At 33.2% G+C, this 18,037-nt stretch overlaps 1 protein-coding gene across 3 annotated transcripts; it reads left to right on the top strand.

Annotated features, from left to right (window-relative positions):
- The first annotated feature begins 966 nt into the window (after positions 1-966).
- LOC120170787 (stem-specific protein TSJT1-like) lies at positions 967-17,904 on the top strand. 3 transcript variants are annotated; one of them, XM_039178652.1, is made up of 6 exons: positions 967-1,258; positions 1,355-1,595; positions 1,689-1,809; positions 1,929-2,064; positions 8,511-8,513; positions 17,679-17,904. In XM_039178652.1, the coding sequence occupies exons 1-6, from the start codon at positions 1,047-1,049 to the stop codon at positions 17,731-17,733; spliced, it is 768 nt and encodes a 255-aa protein (XP_039034583.1). In that variant the 5' UTR covers positions 967-1,046; the 3' UTR covers positions 17,734-17,904. The 3 variants fall into 3 exon arrangements, with proteins under 3 accessions (XP_039034583.1, XP_039034582.1, XP_039034584.1); XM_039178651.1 differs by lacking the exon at positions 8,511-8,513 and having other exon boundaries at positions 973-1,258; positions 1,929-2,108; positions 17,720-17,904; XM_039178653.1 differs by lacking the exons at positions 967-1,258; positions 1,355-1,595; positions 1,689-1,809; positions 1,929-2,064; positions 8,511-8,513 and adding exons at positions 16,545-16,848; positions 16,948-17,188; positions 17,278-17,398 and having other exon boundaries at positions 17,540-17,904.
- The last annotated feature ends 133 nt before the right edge of the window (positions 17,905-18,037 follow it).

The following is an 18,037-nucleotide window of genomic DNA, read 5'->3' as shown; positions in this document are numbered from 1 at the left end:
GACTATTTATATATTCCAAACTCGTCCCTTATCGTTAAAAATTGACAGTTGTCTGAGCTAGACGTTAACATTCTGATTAGGATATGATAATCTTTTGAGATTTTGTGATCAAATTTTATCATATATCGGTCAAAGGGTTAACGTCCAGTTCAGACTCCACTCAAAATTTTAATGGACAAGGTTGACTTTAGAGCATATAAATAGTTAGGTGACCATTTTGTAACTTTTACTAGTCGGAAGACTCAATAAAACAATACTATATAATTAGAAGAGCATTTTGTAAGTTTTAATAGCGGAGACTCAACAAAGTATCAACCTATAACCAATGGATAATTTGTGTACTTACCCTAAAATTTAAGGGAAGTTTTCTTTGCATATTAGGTAGACTTATGTATTGCAGTAGATATACATATGTTTATACATTGATCCAGGTGTTTACTAAAAAGGTTTAATTGATACGATATTTACAATGTTTAAAAAATTGAGGATCAATTTGAAACTTGAGTCATAGTTTGAGGAAGTCTAATACATATCTACCATTAAAATATATATAGATTTGATTTAAATAATTTAATCAAGAACATGTAAAGTCCCAACAATCAGTTGATTTAGTGAGATGATGCACTAAATTCTTTAAGTAATATCAGGAATTCGAACTCTGACGTGTATGAATGAAACAAACTGAATTGAGAGAATAACTTTCGTATCTGCAGTATTCTATCTAAATTAATCGATAAACAAATTAGATATCATATATTAATTCAAAGAGAGAGAGCGAAAAGAACGTGGAAAGTTGTCGTGAAGTGTGAAACATCAAATCTATCCAAATGGGATATTGACGTGTAACCTAAGCATCAATTTTGGAGATTTGGATAATGTTGCCATGTTCTTGTGCATCACCCCCTCCGTTATATATACCGGATTTTCTCACAATCTTCATCATTCGTCTCACATCATTTGCGTTTATCTCTGTTTCGAATCAAATTCCGTTTTATCATTTTTCTGTCAATAAGAGAGGAGGGTTAATCTGAAAGAGAGCAAGGAAGATGTTAACAATTTTCAACAAAGAGTTGATGAATCCACCAAAGGAGCTGCACAGCCCTGCTTCACTGAGTTCATCCAACAAACCCAAGTCCCCAGAAGAAATCATCAAGGATTTTCTCGCTTCAAATCACAGCAATGCTTTCTCAATCGGGTTCGGATCCTCAGCTTGCATTGCTTATGCCCCGCTCGAGAACCGTTACTCTAATTATCAAAGGTAAGCTGCTCACCATTACACCACAAAGAAACCCTTTTTTTCTCTTTAATGTTTCGTGATTTTAAAGTTTCTGGGTATTGATGGTGAAAAATGTAGGTTGTTTTGTGGAGTGGATGAAATATACTGCATTTTCTTGGGGGGTTTGAATAATCTAAACAGCCTTTTAAGGCAGTATGGTCTGTCGAAAGGCAGCAACGAAGCAATTTTTATCATCGAGGCTTATCGGACCCTTCGGGACCGAGGTCCGTACCCGGCCGATCAGGTGCTAAAGGATCTTGAAGGCAGCTATGGATTTGTGGTGTATGATAGCAAGGCCGGAAGTGTTTTTGCTGCACTGGTAAACATCATTTCCAAAGTTCTGTTAATGGAAACACTATGTATTTGTGATATTCTTATCGAGTAACTGTTATTTATTTTTTGTGGTGATTAGGGTTCAGATGAAAGGGTTAAACTCCATTGGGGTGTTGCAGCTGATGGATCGGTGGTTGTCTCGGATAGTCTGAAGCTTATCAAACAAAGCTGTGCTAAATCATTTGCACCATTTCCAGCTGGTACGCTCTTCTTCTTATTCAATTTACTTTTGGTCAAATTTTGACATACATTTAATCCTTGCATTTAAAAAAAAAACCAACTGTATTATTAACTTTGTTTCTGGGTGATTGCATTGCAGGGTGTATGTTCCACAGCGAGCAAGGGTTGATGAGTTTCGAGCATCCGAGGAGCAAAATGAAGGCAATGCCGAGGATCGACAGCGAAGGAGTGATGTGCGGTGCCGATTTCAAGGCCGATGTCCAGTCGAGAATCGGTTCCATGCCGAGAGTGGGTAGCGAAGCCAACTGGGCACTGCGAGGCTACACAGCTTGAATAATCCACGGAATTGGGATAATTATTACAATCACACCCCTGTTATTACTTTTGAATTCTCAATCATTTCTTGTATATTTTTCGGCTTAATTTCCTTGTTTTTGAATTCTCTGCGTCGGAGCTGTAAAATTCTCCTGGAAACATGAAGAGGAATGTTTAATAAATAAAATGAAGGGAAAATTATGCGTTTAGTTCTTAAACTATTAGTCTTGGCTCGTTTTAGTACCTAAACTTTAATTTCTTTTAAACTATATCTAAAATTTAGTTTTTTTATTATTTTCTTACATTGCCGTTAAAATTTTAGTTTTGTTTCTTTTTAATATCCCGTTTAGAATTTAACGTCAAGTTTTGAAAAAAAATAAAGTTTAGTTACTAAAATTGACTAAAACTAATAGTTTAGTCATTAAACGCGTTAAAATTTTAACGGTGGGTATTAAAATAAAATGAAAACTAAATGTTATGTATGATTTTGAAAAAATTGAAAGCATACATACTAAAATGGATCAAATTAATAGTTTAGGTACTAAATGCATAGATTATCTTAAAATGAAAAATGAGGGAAATTTTCTAATATACGACGTCTACCGAAAAATGTGAAAGAGTTCAAAGTCTATCTTGTAATTGATGTATCAGTTTATAAAATAATTTTCTTTTATTTATAACGGCTTTAATTTAATTAAAAGTTAACATTGATAATAATTTAATTGAAATAATATTTTTCTAAAAGATTTGTATTTATATGATGAAGATAAATTAGTTTCATTCTAAAGATAAAATAGGAGAGCACAAACTAAATAATCTCAGTGGTTAAAGAAATAATTGTTATTTTCAGGGGTCTCGAATTCGAACAAGATGTTTATATTGGTGTTTGAACGTTTGTCATTAAATGATTAAAAGTTTTTTTGAACATATAATATCTTATAATCATTTAAGACTAAAAAACATATAATAAGATTATCACTAGATCTGATAGCAAAAATGTTGCAAATGTAATACCTTAATCCAGTCCAACCCGAAGATCAATGAATTTCGATGTCACACGGGACCATCGAAATGTCTAACCCAAAAATTTCTTTAAAACTGATTTAAAACCATCTCATATATCCATCTGAAACAAAGTAAAATAAAACATCATAAATCAAGTTTACAAAATGTGGAGAGCTCCCAAATCATCCAAACAAATACAATGAGTTCAAATCAAAATAGAGTTACATCTGAATACATAAGGGTCTACACTAGTACATGCCCTCTAATACAAATCAAAACATACTCAGAAAATCTTTGCTGAGCTGGAATATCTAGTGACGACGCTCCCGAACTGATCACCTAAGGACATGCGCACGGAAACACATTCCATATGCTGAGCTTACGAGCTCGGTACCTTACAAATAATTTTATTGTACTACATGCATTCACTAAGTGAGCTAGCTAGTGGCATAGGTATGAAAACATGCAAAATATTGGTATAGACTGTTGAGTACGCATCAGGGTGCGGCTGAGTGTTCTTCATCTTGGAGCTCTCACATCCCTCTAGACTTTCTGAGATACCCTTGAGTATATAGGGTGAGATCCATAAATGCATTGGAAACGTACACCCGTCAACTTACTCCATCTAGTCTTGGGGCATCTGTGCCCAGTCAGCTACTGAAGTGCTTTGGCACTAACTGAATACCACTGACTGTAGTGTTCTACTAAAGAGACTCGGGTGTCCTGACTGTTTCTCAAGTGTCAAACAAGGCTAGGTTTATGTAATCCTAACTGTTACTGTTTTTACTATTTTGTTATTATTTATTGTTCATAGTTGTAGTTTTATCTACAGTCATTCTGATGTATTTGGGCCCCTCAAGTCTAATCCCTTAATCATTGGAGTGTCTTCCCAAAATTGTCCTATGATATCGATACTGACCCTTCTGTATCGATACTAAACCCTTAGTATCAATACCCACCTATTGGTATCGATACCCACTGATTTATATGGGTTGATTGGGTAAGGTGGTGATGAGCGTTCTAGATTGACACTACTTGTTAATTTTCCTATGTTTTGAATTTATTACTGCTGATTTGGGTTCTGTTTTGCTTATTTTCGTGCAATGGTCTACTTGCCAGAATCAACAGTAAAAGGGTGTTGTTCATATTTTTTTATTATCTGATTAATGTCGAGGACATGGGCAGGATGCAGTCTAACATGAAAGTTTCTATAAGGTCCAATCAGTATTGGAAAAATTCTGGAAGCAACCTAGTCAGCACAATTCGAGGAGATCTTTTAGGAATTCTAGTTTTAATTTTGAATTCAAAACACTTGGAATTATCTTTCAATTTTTAGGATTATTTTCATTTGAATTTCCATGCAATCTTTAGGGACTTAGAAAGCTATCTCATTAGGTATAGCTTGAACACATCTTGTATTTTACTTTTTTACTTTGCTTTTATTTTTATAAAAAGTTTTCTTTATTTTTTCATTTTCACTTTATTTTACTTTACGCTTTTATTGTTTTCACAAAATATGCTAAGTATGATTTCTATCATGCTTAGTTAATTTTCTTGTTTAGCCAAGAGCTAGCAATGACTCAATTCCAAACGTGAGAATTGAAGAAATAACATAATACCTTCGGGTTACATTCTCAGATTTCTGGAAAATTAGTTTGGTAATTGGCCTTACTTTTAAAAATCTTAACACTTGCAGTTCAAAAAGTCGATGTTAGACTGGATGTTGTTCTGATTTAAATTGTAGAGGAAGAATCAGCTGGTAGTTAGTTCGACTTCCTGGGAACACACTTAGTGGTGGTCCACTAAGGGAAACTGAGATCGAATTTGATTCTCAACGAGACAACATAATCCGAGTCGGGCTTTTCCAAAACATAATATGATTTGTTTTAACGAAGATAGTTGTAGTTAGTCCATTCAAGGACCAAATTTCGAAGAGTGACTTGGGAAGATCGACTACCAATGAGAAAATCAAGTTACAAGGATTGGCCTTGTAGACTGTAACCGGCATAAATCACTAAGTAAAATCTATTTCGATGATCAAATGGAATTTAACCAAAGCTAAGCTCAGGGCTATTTTCTCTATAATTGTTTTTGAATCTTTTACTTTTATTGTTTTCATTTATTTAATTTTCTTCGATTCGTATTCCACCAAACCCCCTTATTTACTTTTTTGTTATAGTTACCCGGATCAAAATAAATGCAACTTTACATTAGGAATTTCTACGTCCCTATGGATTGATGTTTTTCTTTTTTATATTACTCTTATTCGTATCTATTTTTATTTTGAGAAAAGGAATTTATTTGATGAGTAAAACAATTCTTACAAATTGGCGTCGTTGCCAGGGACTTCGGCAATTTACTGATTTATTTTTTGTATTTGATTTTATGACCAGGTGAAACCCGAGAGGTCAAGTGACTTGAAGATCAAAGCAAAATCTTGTAAGACCCACGACCAGACGCTTCAATGAAAGAAACAATAGCAAGAACATAGCGAGAGGCACTCAGATATTGAATCCACTTTCGAGACATTAGTTAACGCCCATTCCCACGAAGAGACAAAACTCAATGCCACTCCAGTTATCAATTCCACGCCAAGAAAAACATAACTAATTGCAAATCAGACAATCAGAGAGTTATCCACAGCTCTCGCCGTTCAGTAACCACTTTGCATTGTTTTCGTTCACGATGAGACTCCATTTCAACTCAAGACAAGGGTTATCCATATCCTTCCTACCTATCACGATCTCCCTAGTGAGAGTCTGCACAAACATCTCGCGAAATTTCACATGGTTTACTCCAATATAAAACCCCAGGAAGTATTCAAAGACCAAATCAAACTTAGAATTTTTCCTTAGTCTAATGAATGCTTATTTTATTTACCACCAAATTCCATTACTACATGGGCTAACTTAACTCATGTTTTTCTTGATAGGTTTTTCTGGTGGCGAAAGCAAGTGAACTGAGAAAACATATCTTGGGAATTCGACATAATGATGGAGAGTCACTCTACGACTACCGAGAGCAATTTAAAAAGCTTTGTGCCAGTTGTTCGCAACCCAACTTATCCAAACAAATGCTCCTTCAGTATCTCTATGAAGGGATGCTTCTGGTAGAGAAGAAAATAGTGGGTATCGAAGCCAACTGGGCACTGCGCGGCTCCACAGCTTGAATAATCCACGGAATTGGGATAATTATAACAATCACATATTACTTTTGAATTCTCAATTATTTCTTGTATTTTTTTCGGCTTAATTTCCTTATTGTTTTTTAATTCTCTGCCTTAGTCGGAGCTCTAAAATTCTCCAAGAAACATGGCATTTACTAAGAATGTAAAATTACAGTGTTTCGTTGAAAAAATATAAAATTACTTAAATGTATATTTTATCAAATTATCCTTATAATATATTTTTTTTAAAAATAAAATTTAATATTAAATTAGAAAATATTTAAATGAAAATTCATAGAAATATTTTAATTGTTATACTATTTAATTTTAGAGAAAAATATATTTAATATATAATTAGTATATTACACTTATATTATTAAATAATTCTCATAATCATCATACTTATTTATATATTATGATCTCGAGTGGACAAAGATATTCTTTTTTAATGTATACGATCTATTTTAAATAACTTAAAGTTAGATTGTTTTAAATAATTACATTTTTACAATCATACTATTTTTTACCTCATAAAATTATAAAGAATTAATATATTAAATATTAAAAATATAAAATAATTTTAAATACTCAAATTTATTAATATTTTACTAAATTAACTCTTCGTATATTATTATTATATTTATATTTTTGAGTAAAATAAAAAAAATAAGAATTGAAAATGATCATTATAAAAAGAATTCATTAATATAGGGGTATTCTTGTCCAAAGTGGTGAGAATTGTCTAATACATAAGAATTTGGAGGTAATGACATTCTCACCATTTTAACAAAAAATACTACTATTGGGAAAATATTATTCCTAGGTAATAATCTTTTCCGTGAACCAAACGTGAAAATACAATTTCAGAAAAGATTATTCCCCTTGGAAATGCTCTTTTCCACGAAAAAAAAGTCGTTTAGTACCTAAACTATTAGTGTTGGTCCATTTTAGAATCTAAACTTTCAATTTTTTAAAATTGTATCTAAAATTTAATTTTTTTTATTTTAGTACATTGTCGTTAAAACTTTAGTTTTTGTTTCTTTTTAGTACCCCGTTCAAAATTTAATATCAAATTTTAAAAAAATTAAAAGTTTAGTTACTAAAACTGATAGTTTAGGTACTAAACGAGTTAAATTTGTTAAGCTCGAATCAATCAACTGAAAATCAACAAGAGGGGTGAATTGGCCTTTGAATGATTTGTCGTGGAAGAAATAAAAAATTAACAACTTTGCACAACGATTTAGAGTAATTCGACTTCTAAAACAAGTCTACATCCACTACCTTAGCTATCCACACTAAGGATTTCCCAAATCCAATAGATTTGCAAACCTTTAAGGACAAGGTGTTACCTTACTAACACTTAAAGGTTTATACCACAAAGCCTTGAGTATACACTTTCCCAAAGAGTAAATACAAATTTAGCAAACTAAAGAAAACCTCACAAAGGCAAATGAGTTTGCTACTAACTAAGCACACTCCCAAATTACACTTGATGTTGAATTTACAAAGAATATAACAATGTAGCACTAAAAACTCTTTTGATATTAAATTGATCTTGCAATTGACTTTCTTTATATTCTCCATTTGAATCTTGGTTCCTTTTATGTCTTCTAACATCAATCTACATGTTTGGAGCCGTTAGGGAATGAATAGAGCCATTGGATTCATTAATTTTGAGCATTTAATTCTCACATGCACATATGGTATCGATACCAACATGTTGGTCTTGAGATCGAAATTTCCAACGGTCAAATTTATATCCGTTGAACCTCTAGTATCGATATTGTTTGAATCAGTATCGATACCAACCCACCGGTCTCGAGACTGAGGCCTTGGTATCAATATCAAAATACATTATGGAATGTTGGTATCAAGACTGCCTTAATGGTCTCGAGACTAACAGTGATTTTGGCAAAACAAATTAAGTGTTTTGAGCTTTAAAACAATGTTTATAAAATGTGGATTAACTGAAAAACACTTGGGATTATTTTCACATTTAAAAATACTTTAAAATTGTTTATGAAAAATTATTTATAAAAATTGTGAAATGTAAATTTTAACAACTTAAAACATTAAAATAATCATGTTATATCAAAATAAAAACTTAGTTCAACAATCTCCATTTTTTAACCTAACAAAACCTTTTGAGAAATTTTTCTTTAAAATTGATTTGTCATAATTTGTGAAAAATAAAATCTCCGCCTTAGAAAAACAATTTTTGGCTAAAATGATTTTCGGCTAGCAAATTTACACTTATACATATTTCTCCCCTTTTTTGTTATAGAAAACTCATTTTAAGCTTCAAAAGAGAAAATATGCTAGTGTAATAGGAAACTCAAATATTCAACATAAAATATTCAAAAGTTAAATTATGCTTAACATAAAATAATCAAGTTCAAAAAAATAATATCAACACCAATAGTTCAAACATAAATCCATAAAGTACCAAAGTAACAAAGTATCAAACATAAAATAACTTAAAGTTCCAAAATAAGTCACAAAGTGCATAAAGTCCAAATGAAAATATAAAAGTCCTAAAATGACAAATAAATGCCTAATCTTCCGGATGAGATGGGGAAGAAGAGGGAGGCATCAAGTGATGACTTATCAAGTGAACGCCATTCTCAAGTGCGTTCAAGCGACAATCCATGGTAAACTCAAAAGAGTCCAAGCAATGATTAATGATAGACATATGATTATTTATATTACCAAAGTTCTGAACCATGTAATCATACATGGTCTTCATTGATACCTCCTCTTGAGGTGGGGGCACCAGTTGCTCTTATATTTCATCCTCTTCCTCCTTGATGTCGTCCAAGTTTTGTCTTCTAAAAGGATGCCACTAACCGAAAATGTCATCAAAATCCCAATTGGCTTTGTGGGTCAATTTGATGTCGATGACACTAACGAGGGGAATATGAGGGTCAAGGGCAGTAGACACTATAAGTTTATACAAATACAAGCATAGGGAAGCGTTTTAGTGTAATTGACCCCTTTATGGACAACATCAACTAGGTCTAAGAATATGATCTTGGCAAAGTTTGGGTGGATGTTGTTCTTAATATGATAAAACCACCAATAGTCGCAAGTGCGCATATGGGTAGCCTTACCATCGGAAGGACGAAAGAACCAAGTAATGAAGAGCAATAAAAAACGGTCAGGAATCTCAAGATGGGTAGGGCTGTCATTTGGAAATCTCGCCATATGAATAAGAATTTTCTTTGAATGGATCATCATTATTATCAATAATATTCAAATACAAAGCAATGGAGGATGGAGTAAGAGTGAAAGTGTGACCCATAAGATACAAATAAATTCCAATGATTATATCCTCAATACCTTGGGCATGGACAAGAATAACATTAGAAAATAAAGCACGAATAAGGCTCGGATGAACCTTGGGAGGAATACTAAACAAGTCTAACTATCCCTACCAGACAAATGTTTCAAATATAGGAAATTGATACTCCCATGACATAAGAAAATTAGGGTATGTGGTATGCTCAAAACAGATTTGTTTAGTTTTTTAAAATCGATTGAACATACCGAGAGCATCGGAGTTCCTAAAGCAAGCATTTTCAAAGATTGTGAAATTAGAAGATTGACCTTCGAGGATAGTCCTACTAGACCTAGGACGCTTGTTAGAAGTTCTCGGAGGCATTTTTGATAAAGAAAAATAGATATGACAAGAAGAATTTTCGTTTAGGAATTGTGTCAAACACTTATAGGACAATCATAAAACAATGATTCTAGGCTAAGAATGGTGAATGGGTTGACCTCCTGCAAGAAAAACATGCAAATATATATCCAATAAACAACCTAATTATGACCAATTATGGCCCCTCGGTTTTGAAACTGAGACATACGGTCTCGAGACTCCCTACCCAGTATCGATACTGAATAGGCGATATCGATACCATTTTAGCTAGTGAAATTTTGGTCTCGATACCAATGAGTTGGTCTGGAGACTGAATGCTTGGAAATGTCAAATTTGACATTTTTAGCCCTCAAATGCTTCCAGAATAAGCACCTAATGATTTTTAAGACTATAGAATGCACTAGAAACTTATTTAAGTACTAAAAGTTATAATTTGATACTAAAATATAGTGTTCCCTTAGCTACTTTACTAGAGTGTATATTATGGACTTTATAAAAAAATTAGTTAAAGAAAACAAGGTTCAAAACATACCACAAGGATTAATTAAGGCCAAAGAATATTAAATTAAGCATACAATGCCACAAAAATACAATTCATGCAATATTAACTCCCCTCACTAATTATAGTTAAGCACTACTTGGGGACACATAATCAAGAACAAAAATTGCATGAAATTAAAACATTTTACCACTTGAATTAAGATTGTCTCTCTTTCTTCAAGTGTCTTTCCTTAGTGTATTTCAGAGCCTTCAAATAGCTTGACATTGCTAACCATTGCTCTAACACACCTATAAGAGACACTTACTTGATTTTTGGTACCTAAATTGCTTTGGGTCCTTGATTGTTAGTTTCAATGCATCTAGTTCCCTTAGGAACCCATACTTGCCTTATTTTATAAGATTTTCTTTTCTTTATAGGACAAGTATTGGAATTATAACTGTAACACCCCAAATTCTAGGCTAGTAGTTTCGGGTCTACTCGAAAGGTAAGTGAACCCCACAAAAATTATAATTCAAGTCGTTGGGCTTAATTGGGATGGTCTTGGGCATAATTAGCCATAAAAATGGACTTTTTCATAGTTGGAAGATAAGGAGGGACCAATAGTGTAATTACCTCATTTTTGTGGATGAGAGCTTTTATATTCTCTCATTTCATTTTCTTCCTCTTATTTTCCATTTTCTCTTTTTTCTTTCCTCAAGCTCCTTAAGCCAAGGTGAGTCTATGGAACCATTTCTTACTTGTTTCAAGTTTAATTTTCGTTCTTAATCCTTTAAGCAACATGGATTTAACCATTCAAGGCATGGGTTCTTTGATTGCAAGAGAAAGTTAGGGGTTTTATCATCCAAGCCATAGTGGGGGATTATTTCTAGTTAAAGGAGCTCAATTTCGAGATTCAATTAGCAAGGTAATGTATTTCTAATCCTTTAGGTATTAAGCTTTCATAAATTTCATGATGTTGCCAAGATTTTTGTAGTTGAACATTTTAGGGTTTAAACTTGATTCATGCCATAGATGATGTTCTAGATGTAAAGAAAGTGTTTTTATGACACCTAAGGACCCTAAATAACTTAATAAAACTTTAGAGTCATTTTAGGAACTAACCCAAGTCATTTAGGATGATTTTGGGTGTTTTTGTGAGCCTAAAATATCAATTCGAGTATCTATATTGGGATAAACAGTATCGATATTGCATGAATCAGGAAAAATTACGTTTTCTGGGCAGAGAGTATTGATATACCAAAGGAGTATTGATACTGATCCTTCAGTCTCAAGACTAGAAGTGTTGGTCTTGAGATCGGGCCCCAATTTCAGCATTAAAATGTATTTTTGGTACCGATAATCATAGGGGTATCAATACTTGATCCTAAGGTATCGATACTATAGCTAGAGTATCAATACTACCCACCTCAGATGATTAGTTTTGACCCGATTAAGGTCTATAAAAGTTTAGGATGGTCTGTAAGGATAAGGCTTAGTCTGTGAGGTACGAAAATAACCAAAGGGGCTCAGAGACACTCGTAGGAGTGGGTTACAACCAAAGCAACCATAGATGGCATAACGCGTCTAAGTATCTTCAGTGAATACATAACAGATAATTATGGATGGAAGATCAGTGTACAGGGTGTACCATCGAGATGTATGATTAAGGAATCAGATTATGAAACAATAGTGTGTTATACTGCATGAACGATCGAGAGTGTTAGACGTACAAATATTTCTTTAATTCAAAGGTGAATTTAGGGGAAACACGGTAATAGTAAATAGAGTATCGCTACCCAGGAATGAGCTCGAGTCAAATATCGGGTCAACCAAAACAATAACTAGTAAACAATAAAAACAACAATCTCCATGAAGTCTCAAATCGCGTAGAGATTTCCCTCATAGTCATAGAATAACTAAAATACCCTTGAGTATCAAATAACCATATCAATACAGTTTATCAGAAGTAACAGATTAATTAACCCTTTTATAAAGTTCTAGATGAGAGAATGAGCGAGATAACAACTAGGAAAAATAGTAAAAAAGATCAGTAATAACTCAACACAACTAGAAACAGAAATAGTAGTAGTAACAGTTAAAAACAGTAGTAATAGCAGCTAAAAATGGCTACAACTAGGATGTCATAGAGCTAGCCTTTGTGTGACACTCGAGAAACAGCCAGGACACCCATGTTACTTTAGCAGTAGGGTGATTGTATTGTTTGTCAGTATGTCTAGGTATATACCAGTCAGTGCTGAGGTACTTCTCTTGCCAGCTGGGCGCAGATGCCCCAAGACTCGGTGGAGTAAGTTGGTGGGGTGTACATTTCTGATGCAGCTCTAGATCTCACCCCATATGTCTGAGGGGCCAAGTGTATATTTCCGATGCAGTTCTGAATCTCACCTCATGTACCCGAGGGTATTCCGGCATGATAGAGGGGTGTATGAGCTCCAAGATATAACTCCTCAGGCGCACCATGATGCCTGCCACAGCTAGTGTATTAGTCACAACAGAGTTAGTATTGCATTCAGATAATGCACAACATAGTTCGTATGACATTCAGATAATGCACAGTAGAGGTAGTAACACATTTAGATAATATGTAGTAGATTCAGACGTTAGGGTTAGAGACCCCTACTTCAGAGATAGAACAACTAAGCCTTAAGTAGGTATAACTTGATCTAGATCATGTAAATACTTATAGCTTAGTACCACATCTTTGGCATGCTTGTGTTTATGAATTTTTATATTGCTCTAGATTAGTGATTCTACTATTGGGCTTTGTAAGCTCAGCCTTCGGATGTTTTCCGTTGGCATATTTGTAGCATGAGCAGTTCATGGAGCATTGTCACAGTAGGATTTCCAGCATCACCTTTAGAGTACGATATCGTAGCTTAGTGGGCATATGCATTCATAGAACCTTACTTATGTATTCAGTTTACTAAACTCAAGGTTTGTATTATTTTGATTTTAAATTATGTGTCACAGAGCTCCAGTTTCGTAAAATGAGTTTATAACAGTATTTATGATTTATTTATGATATTATTCAGCATGTTTGAAAAGAAAATGTACAGGCTTGAAAATCAGGGGTTGCCTTGTTAGCCCAATGTGACACTTTAGGTCTAATAGGGTTTAGGGTGTTACAATGACCTTGATAATGGCAATGTGAACATTTTGTTATTATTGAATTTGATGAATTGTGAGAAATAATTTTTTTCTTTCTTCTTAAGCTATCAAGCTTAATTTTCATATCAATTTGTTTTTCAAAATTTTCATTTTTCAATTTTGAAAGCTCCAAATCCTTTTTTCAAAATCATTTTTGCTTTCAAAATCCAATTTAATTTTCAAAAGTCATTTTCATTTTTAAAATTTTAAATTATTTTCTTGTATATGGAATTCATGGTCTCAAATTCTAAAATCAATTCATTGTAAGCATTTTGTAACTCATAAAAAGAATATAAATTTAATTTATTTGAGTTAGAAGATACATTTGAATCTTCTTGGATGGCCATAAGGAAAAAGTTGGATACTTCATATTCTTCATCATCAGTGATGTCCTTATCACTCCATGTAGCAACAAAAGCCTTCTTCTTGCTTGATCCCTTCTTCTTTAGAATATAACATTCATTTTTCACATGTCCTGTTCTTTGGCATTTATAGCACACTGGGGGACCTTTCTTCTTACTCGATTCATGTTTCATTTTTTTCATTTGGAAGACATGAATATTATGAATCTTTTGAGGAGCTTGGCCATCTTTTCATCTTCTTCATCCATATATTCACTAAAATCTTCCTTAACTTCATTTGCGAACTTAAGAACAATGCCAACATCCTTTTTCTTTTTCTTGTTCTTACTCCTCCTCTTTCACCATCAACTCATGTGTGAGCAAGGAACCAATAAGCTCATCAAGATTGAGGGACTTTAGGTTCTTTGCTTCAATTATCGTCGTCTTCTTTGATTTCCAAGACTTTGGATGAGAGTAAACCACCTTCCTCACAAGCTTTTCATTAAGGATGATTTCTCTGTATCCCTTGAAACCTAACAATCACGAAAAATCTATCCGTCATAGCTTTCATGTATTCATCATGTTTCATCATGAGATTTTCACAACTATGATTGAGAAGACCGATTTTTGTTTCTCTTACTTCATTGGTTCCTTCATGAGTGACTTGGAGCTTATCCTAAACCTCCTTGGCATTAGAATAAGAGGAAACACTTCCATATTATTTGGGCATAATGCACAAAATAGAATGTGCATGGTCTTGGCATTTTGTTAGAACTTCTTCTTTTCTTCTTAACTCCAATCTTCCGTTTCATTAGTTGGAGTAAAGTTACCATCCAATATTGAGCTCCTAGATCATTTGCTTGAATGAAGAGCATCATCATATTCTTCCAAAAGGCATAATTTTCTCTATTGAAATATGGTGGCTTGTTGATCGGTTGAGAGTCTTCAATGTAGTAGGAGCCGAAGGTTGAAGCCATCATTATCTTTTGATAGTATAAGTTGATAGAGCTCTCCTAGGATATTCTCAAGGTTGTTAGACTGTCAATAGAGACCTACTATGATACTATTTGTTAGGATCAAATCGATCAAGCGAAAATCGCCAAGAGGGGGTGAATTGGCCTTTAAATGATTTGTAATGGAAGCAATCGAAAATTAACGACTTTGCACAATAATTTAGAGTGGTATGACTTCTAAAACAAGTCTACATCCATTACCTTAACTATCCACACTAAGGATTTTCTAAATCCACTAGATTTGCTTACCTTTAAGGACAAGGTGTAACATTACAAACACTTCAAGGTTTATACCTCAAAACCTTGAGTACATACTCTCCCAAAGAGTAAATACAAATTTAGCAAACTAAAGATCTTTAATTTATATTATTTAACTATTTTAATTTATTTAAAAGTTAACATTGTTAATAATTTAATTAAAATAGTATTTTTCTAAAAGATCTTTTTGTATTTATATGATGAAGATCAATTAGTTTCATTCTAAAGATACATGAGAGTGTACAAACCAAACAATCTCAGTGATTAAAGATATAATTGTTATTTTTAGAGGTCTCAAATTCAAAAAAGATGTATACATTATTGTTTGAACGTTTATCATTAAATGATTGAGAATTTTTTTGAGCATATAATATATTACAATCATTTGAGACTAAAAAACTTATAATAAGATTATCACTAGATCTGATAATAATGTCACAAATCTCATAGATTTTTTAAATTTTCTCAAAGCCTAAAATTCCATATTCCCCATTATAGATCAAAGATCATATATGACAACAAATAAACGATGATTGAGTGAAAAATAATTTTATACGATAAGGTTTATATATAATGTATGAGAGTACAAAATGAAGAAAGAGACAACCGATTAATATGAGTGTGATAATAAGAAATAACTAACAGTGAATAATTCAACGATGACATATGAAATTTAGAGACTTAAAAGATTTTGAATAGTTTATGAATTTAAAATTTAAAAAATTAATGACCTTAGGGTTTTTTCTTAAAATGTTATGCTACATCTATTGGTTAGATAACAATTTTTTAACAATTGCTAATAATTGGAAAACTAAATAATAATTTTAAAAACGTTAAAGATTTATTTTGACAAAAATTACAACCGATAAATAAAAAATATAATTTAAACATTAATTTTTAATTAAACCATTTAAATATAATGTAAAACAAATTCATAAACAAATTTGTAATTTCGTCTATATCATTTACAAAGACTACTTATTAACACATTAGGTACAAGTTATTCATACAATAAGTATACACATATTTATGTTGATACTAATAATTGTTAACTCAATTATAAAATTTTAAAACTTATAGACCAATTTGATATGAACTTATAATTTTAGGATTGTTAATACAATAAACCCATTTTGAAAATAATTTGATGATTAGTATTTTATGAAAAAAGAACACAGAATAGTCGTTGGGAGTTGTGTAACATTTCATCTTAATCAGGATAGTGACGTGTAATCTAGCAATCAATGATCCAGTTTTGGATAACGCTGCCACGCGTTTATGCATCACCCCCTTCATTATATATATACCCATAGATCATCTGCTCCTCTCATCTTCATTTCACACTATCTGCGTTCTAGCTTTGATTCGAATCGGTTTCCATTACCAATCTCATTTTCAGAGAGAGAGAGAGAGAGAGAGGGTTAATTTGTAAGAGAGCAAGGAAGATGCTAACAATATTCAACAAGGATTTGATGAATCCGCCAAAGGAGCTGCACAGCCCAGCCTCACTCAGTTCATCCAACAAACCCAAGTTCCCAGAAGAGATCATCAAGGATTTTCTCGCTTCAAATCCCACCAATGCTTTCTCAATCGGGTTCGGATCCTCAGCCTGCATTGCTTATGCCCCGCCCGAGAATTGTTACTGTAACTATCAAAGGTAAGCTGCTCACCATTACACCACAAAGAACCCCCTTTTTTCTCTCTTTAATGGTTCGTGATTTTTAAAGCTTCTGGGTATTGATGGTGGAAAATGCAGGTTGTTTTGTGGTGTGGATGAAATGTACTGCATTTTCTTGGGGGGTTTGAATAATCTAAACAGCCTTTTAAGGCAGTATGCTCTGTCGAAAGGCAGCAACGAAGCAATGTTTATCATCGAGGCGTATCGGACCCTCCGTGACCGAGGTCCTTACCCGGCCGATCAGGTGCTAAAGGATCTTGAAGGCAGCTACGGATTTGTGGTGTATGATAGCAAGGCAGGAAGTGTTTTTGCTGCACTGGTAACATCATTTCCAAACTTCTGTTAATGGAAACACCATGTATTTATGATCTTCTAATCGAGCAACTGTTTTTTTTTGGTGGTGATTAGGGTTCAGATGAAAGGGTTAAACTCCATTGGGGTGTTGCAGCTGATGGATCGGTTGTTGTCTCGGATAATCTGAAGCTTATAAAAGAAAGCTGTGCAAAATCATTTGCACCATTTCCAGCTGGTATGCTCTTCTTATTTTTCAATTACTTTTGCCTTTTGGTAGAAATTTGGCATCAGTAGTTCCACATCGGTAAAGTTTAAGATTTAATCCTTTCATTTCAAAAGAATCAAATGTATTAACTTTCTTTATGGGTGAATGCAGGGTGTATGTTCCATAGTGAGCAAGGGTTGATGAGTTTCGAGCACCCGAGGAGCAAAGTGAAGGCAATGCCGAGAATCGACAGCGAAGGTGTTATGTGTGGTGCCGATTTCAAGGCCGACGTTCAGTCAAGAATTGGAACCATGCCGCGAGTCGGTAGTGAAGCCAACTGGGCACTGCGAGGCTCCCATACTTGAATACTTAATTGAGACGATTGAGATCATAACAAGACCCGCATTTTATTCCTTGATTTCTGAATGATTTCTTGTTTTTTCTTGGCATTATTTCCTTCATGTTTATGGATTTTCTACTTAAGTCGAACTGTAAAAAAATGGCCTAAAAGCATGAAAAGGCATGTTTGATAAATAAGATTTAAAAAATTATATATATATATATTATGTTTACATATGAAAACCGAGGCTTATTTAGGGAAATAATAGAAAAAAATTAAATAAATAGGGGGTTTTTTATTTAAGAAAATAGGTCAAAATTAATCTAAAT

The sequence above is a fragment of the Hibiscus syriacus genome, unplaced genomic scaffold (assembly GCF_006381635.1).
Source record: "Hibiscus syriacus cultivar Baekdansim isolate YM2019G1 unplaced genomic scaffold, ASM638163v2 tig00111792_pilon, whole genome shotgun sequence".
NCBI lineage: Eukaryota > Viridiplantae > Streptophyta > Magnoliopsida > Malvales > Malvaceae > Hibiscus > Hibiscus syriacus.
Note: the sequence above shows the minus strand (reverse complement) of the source record. Positions and strands in the feature narration are given on the sequence as shown.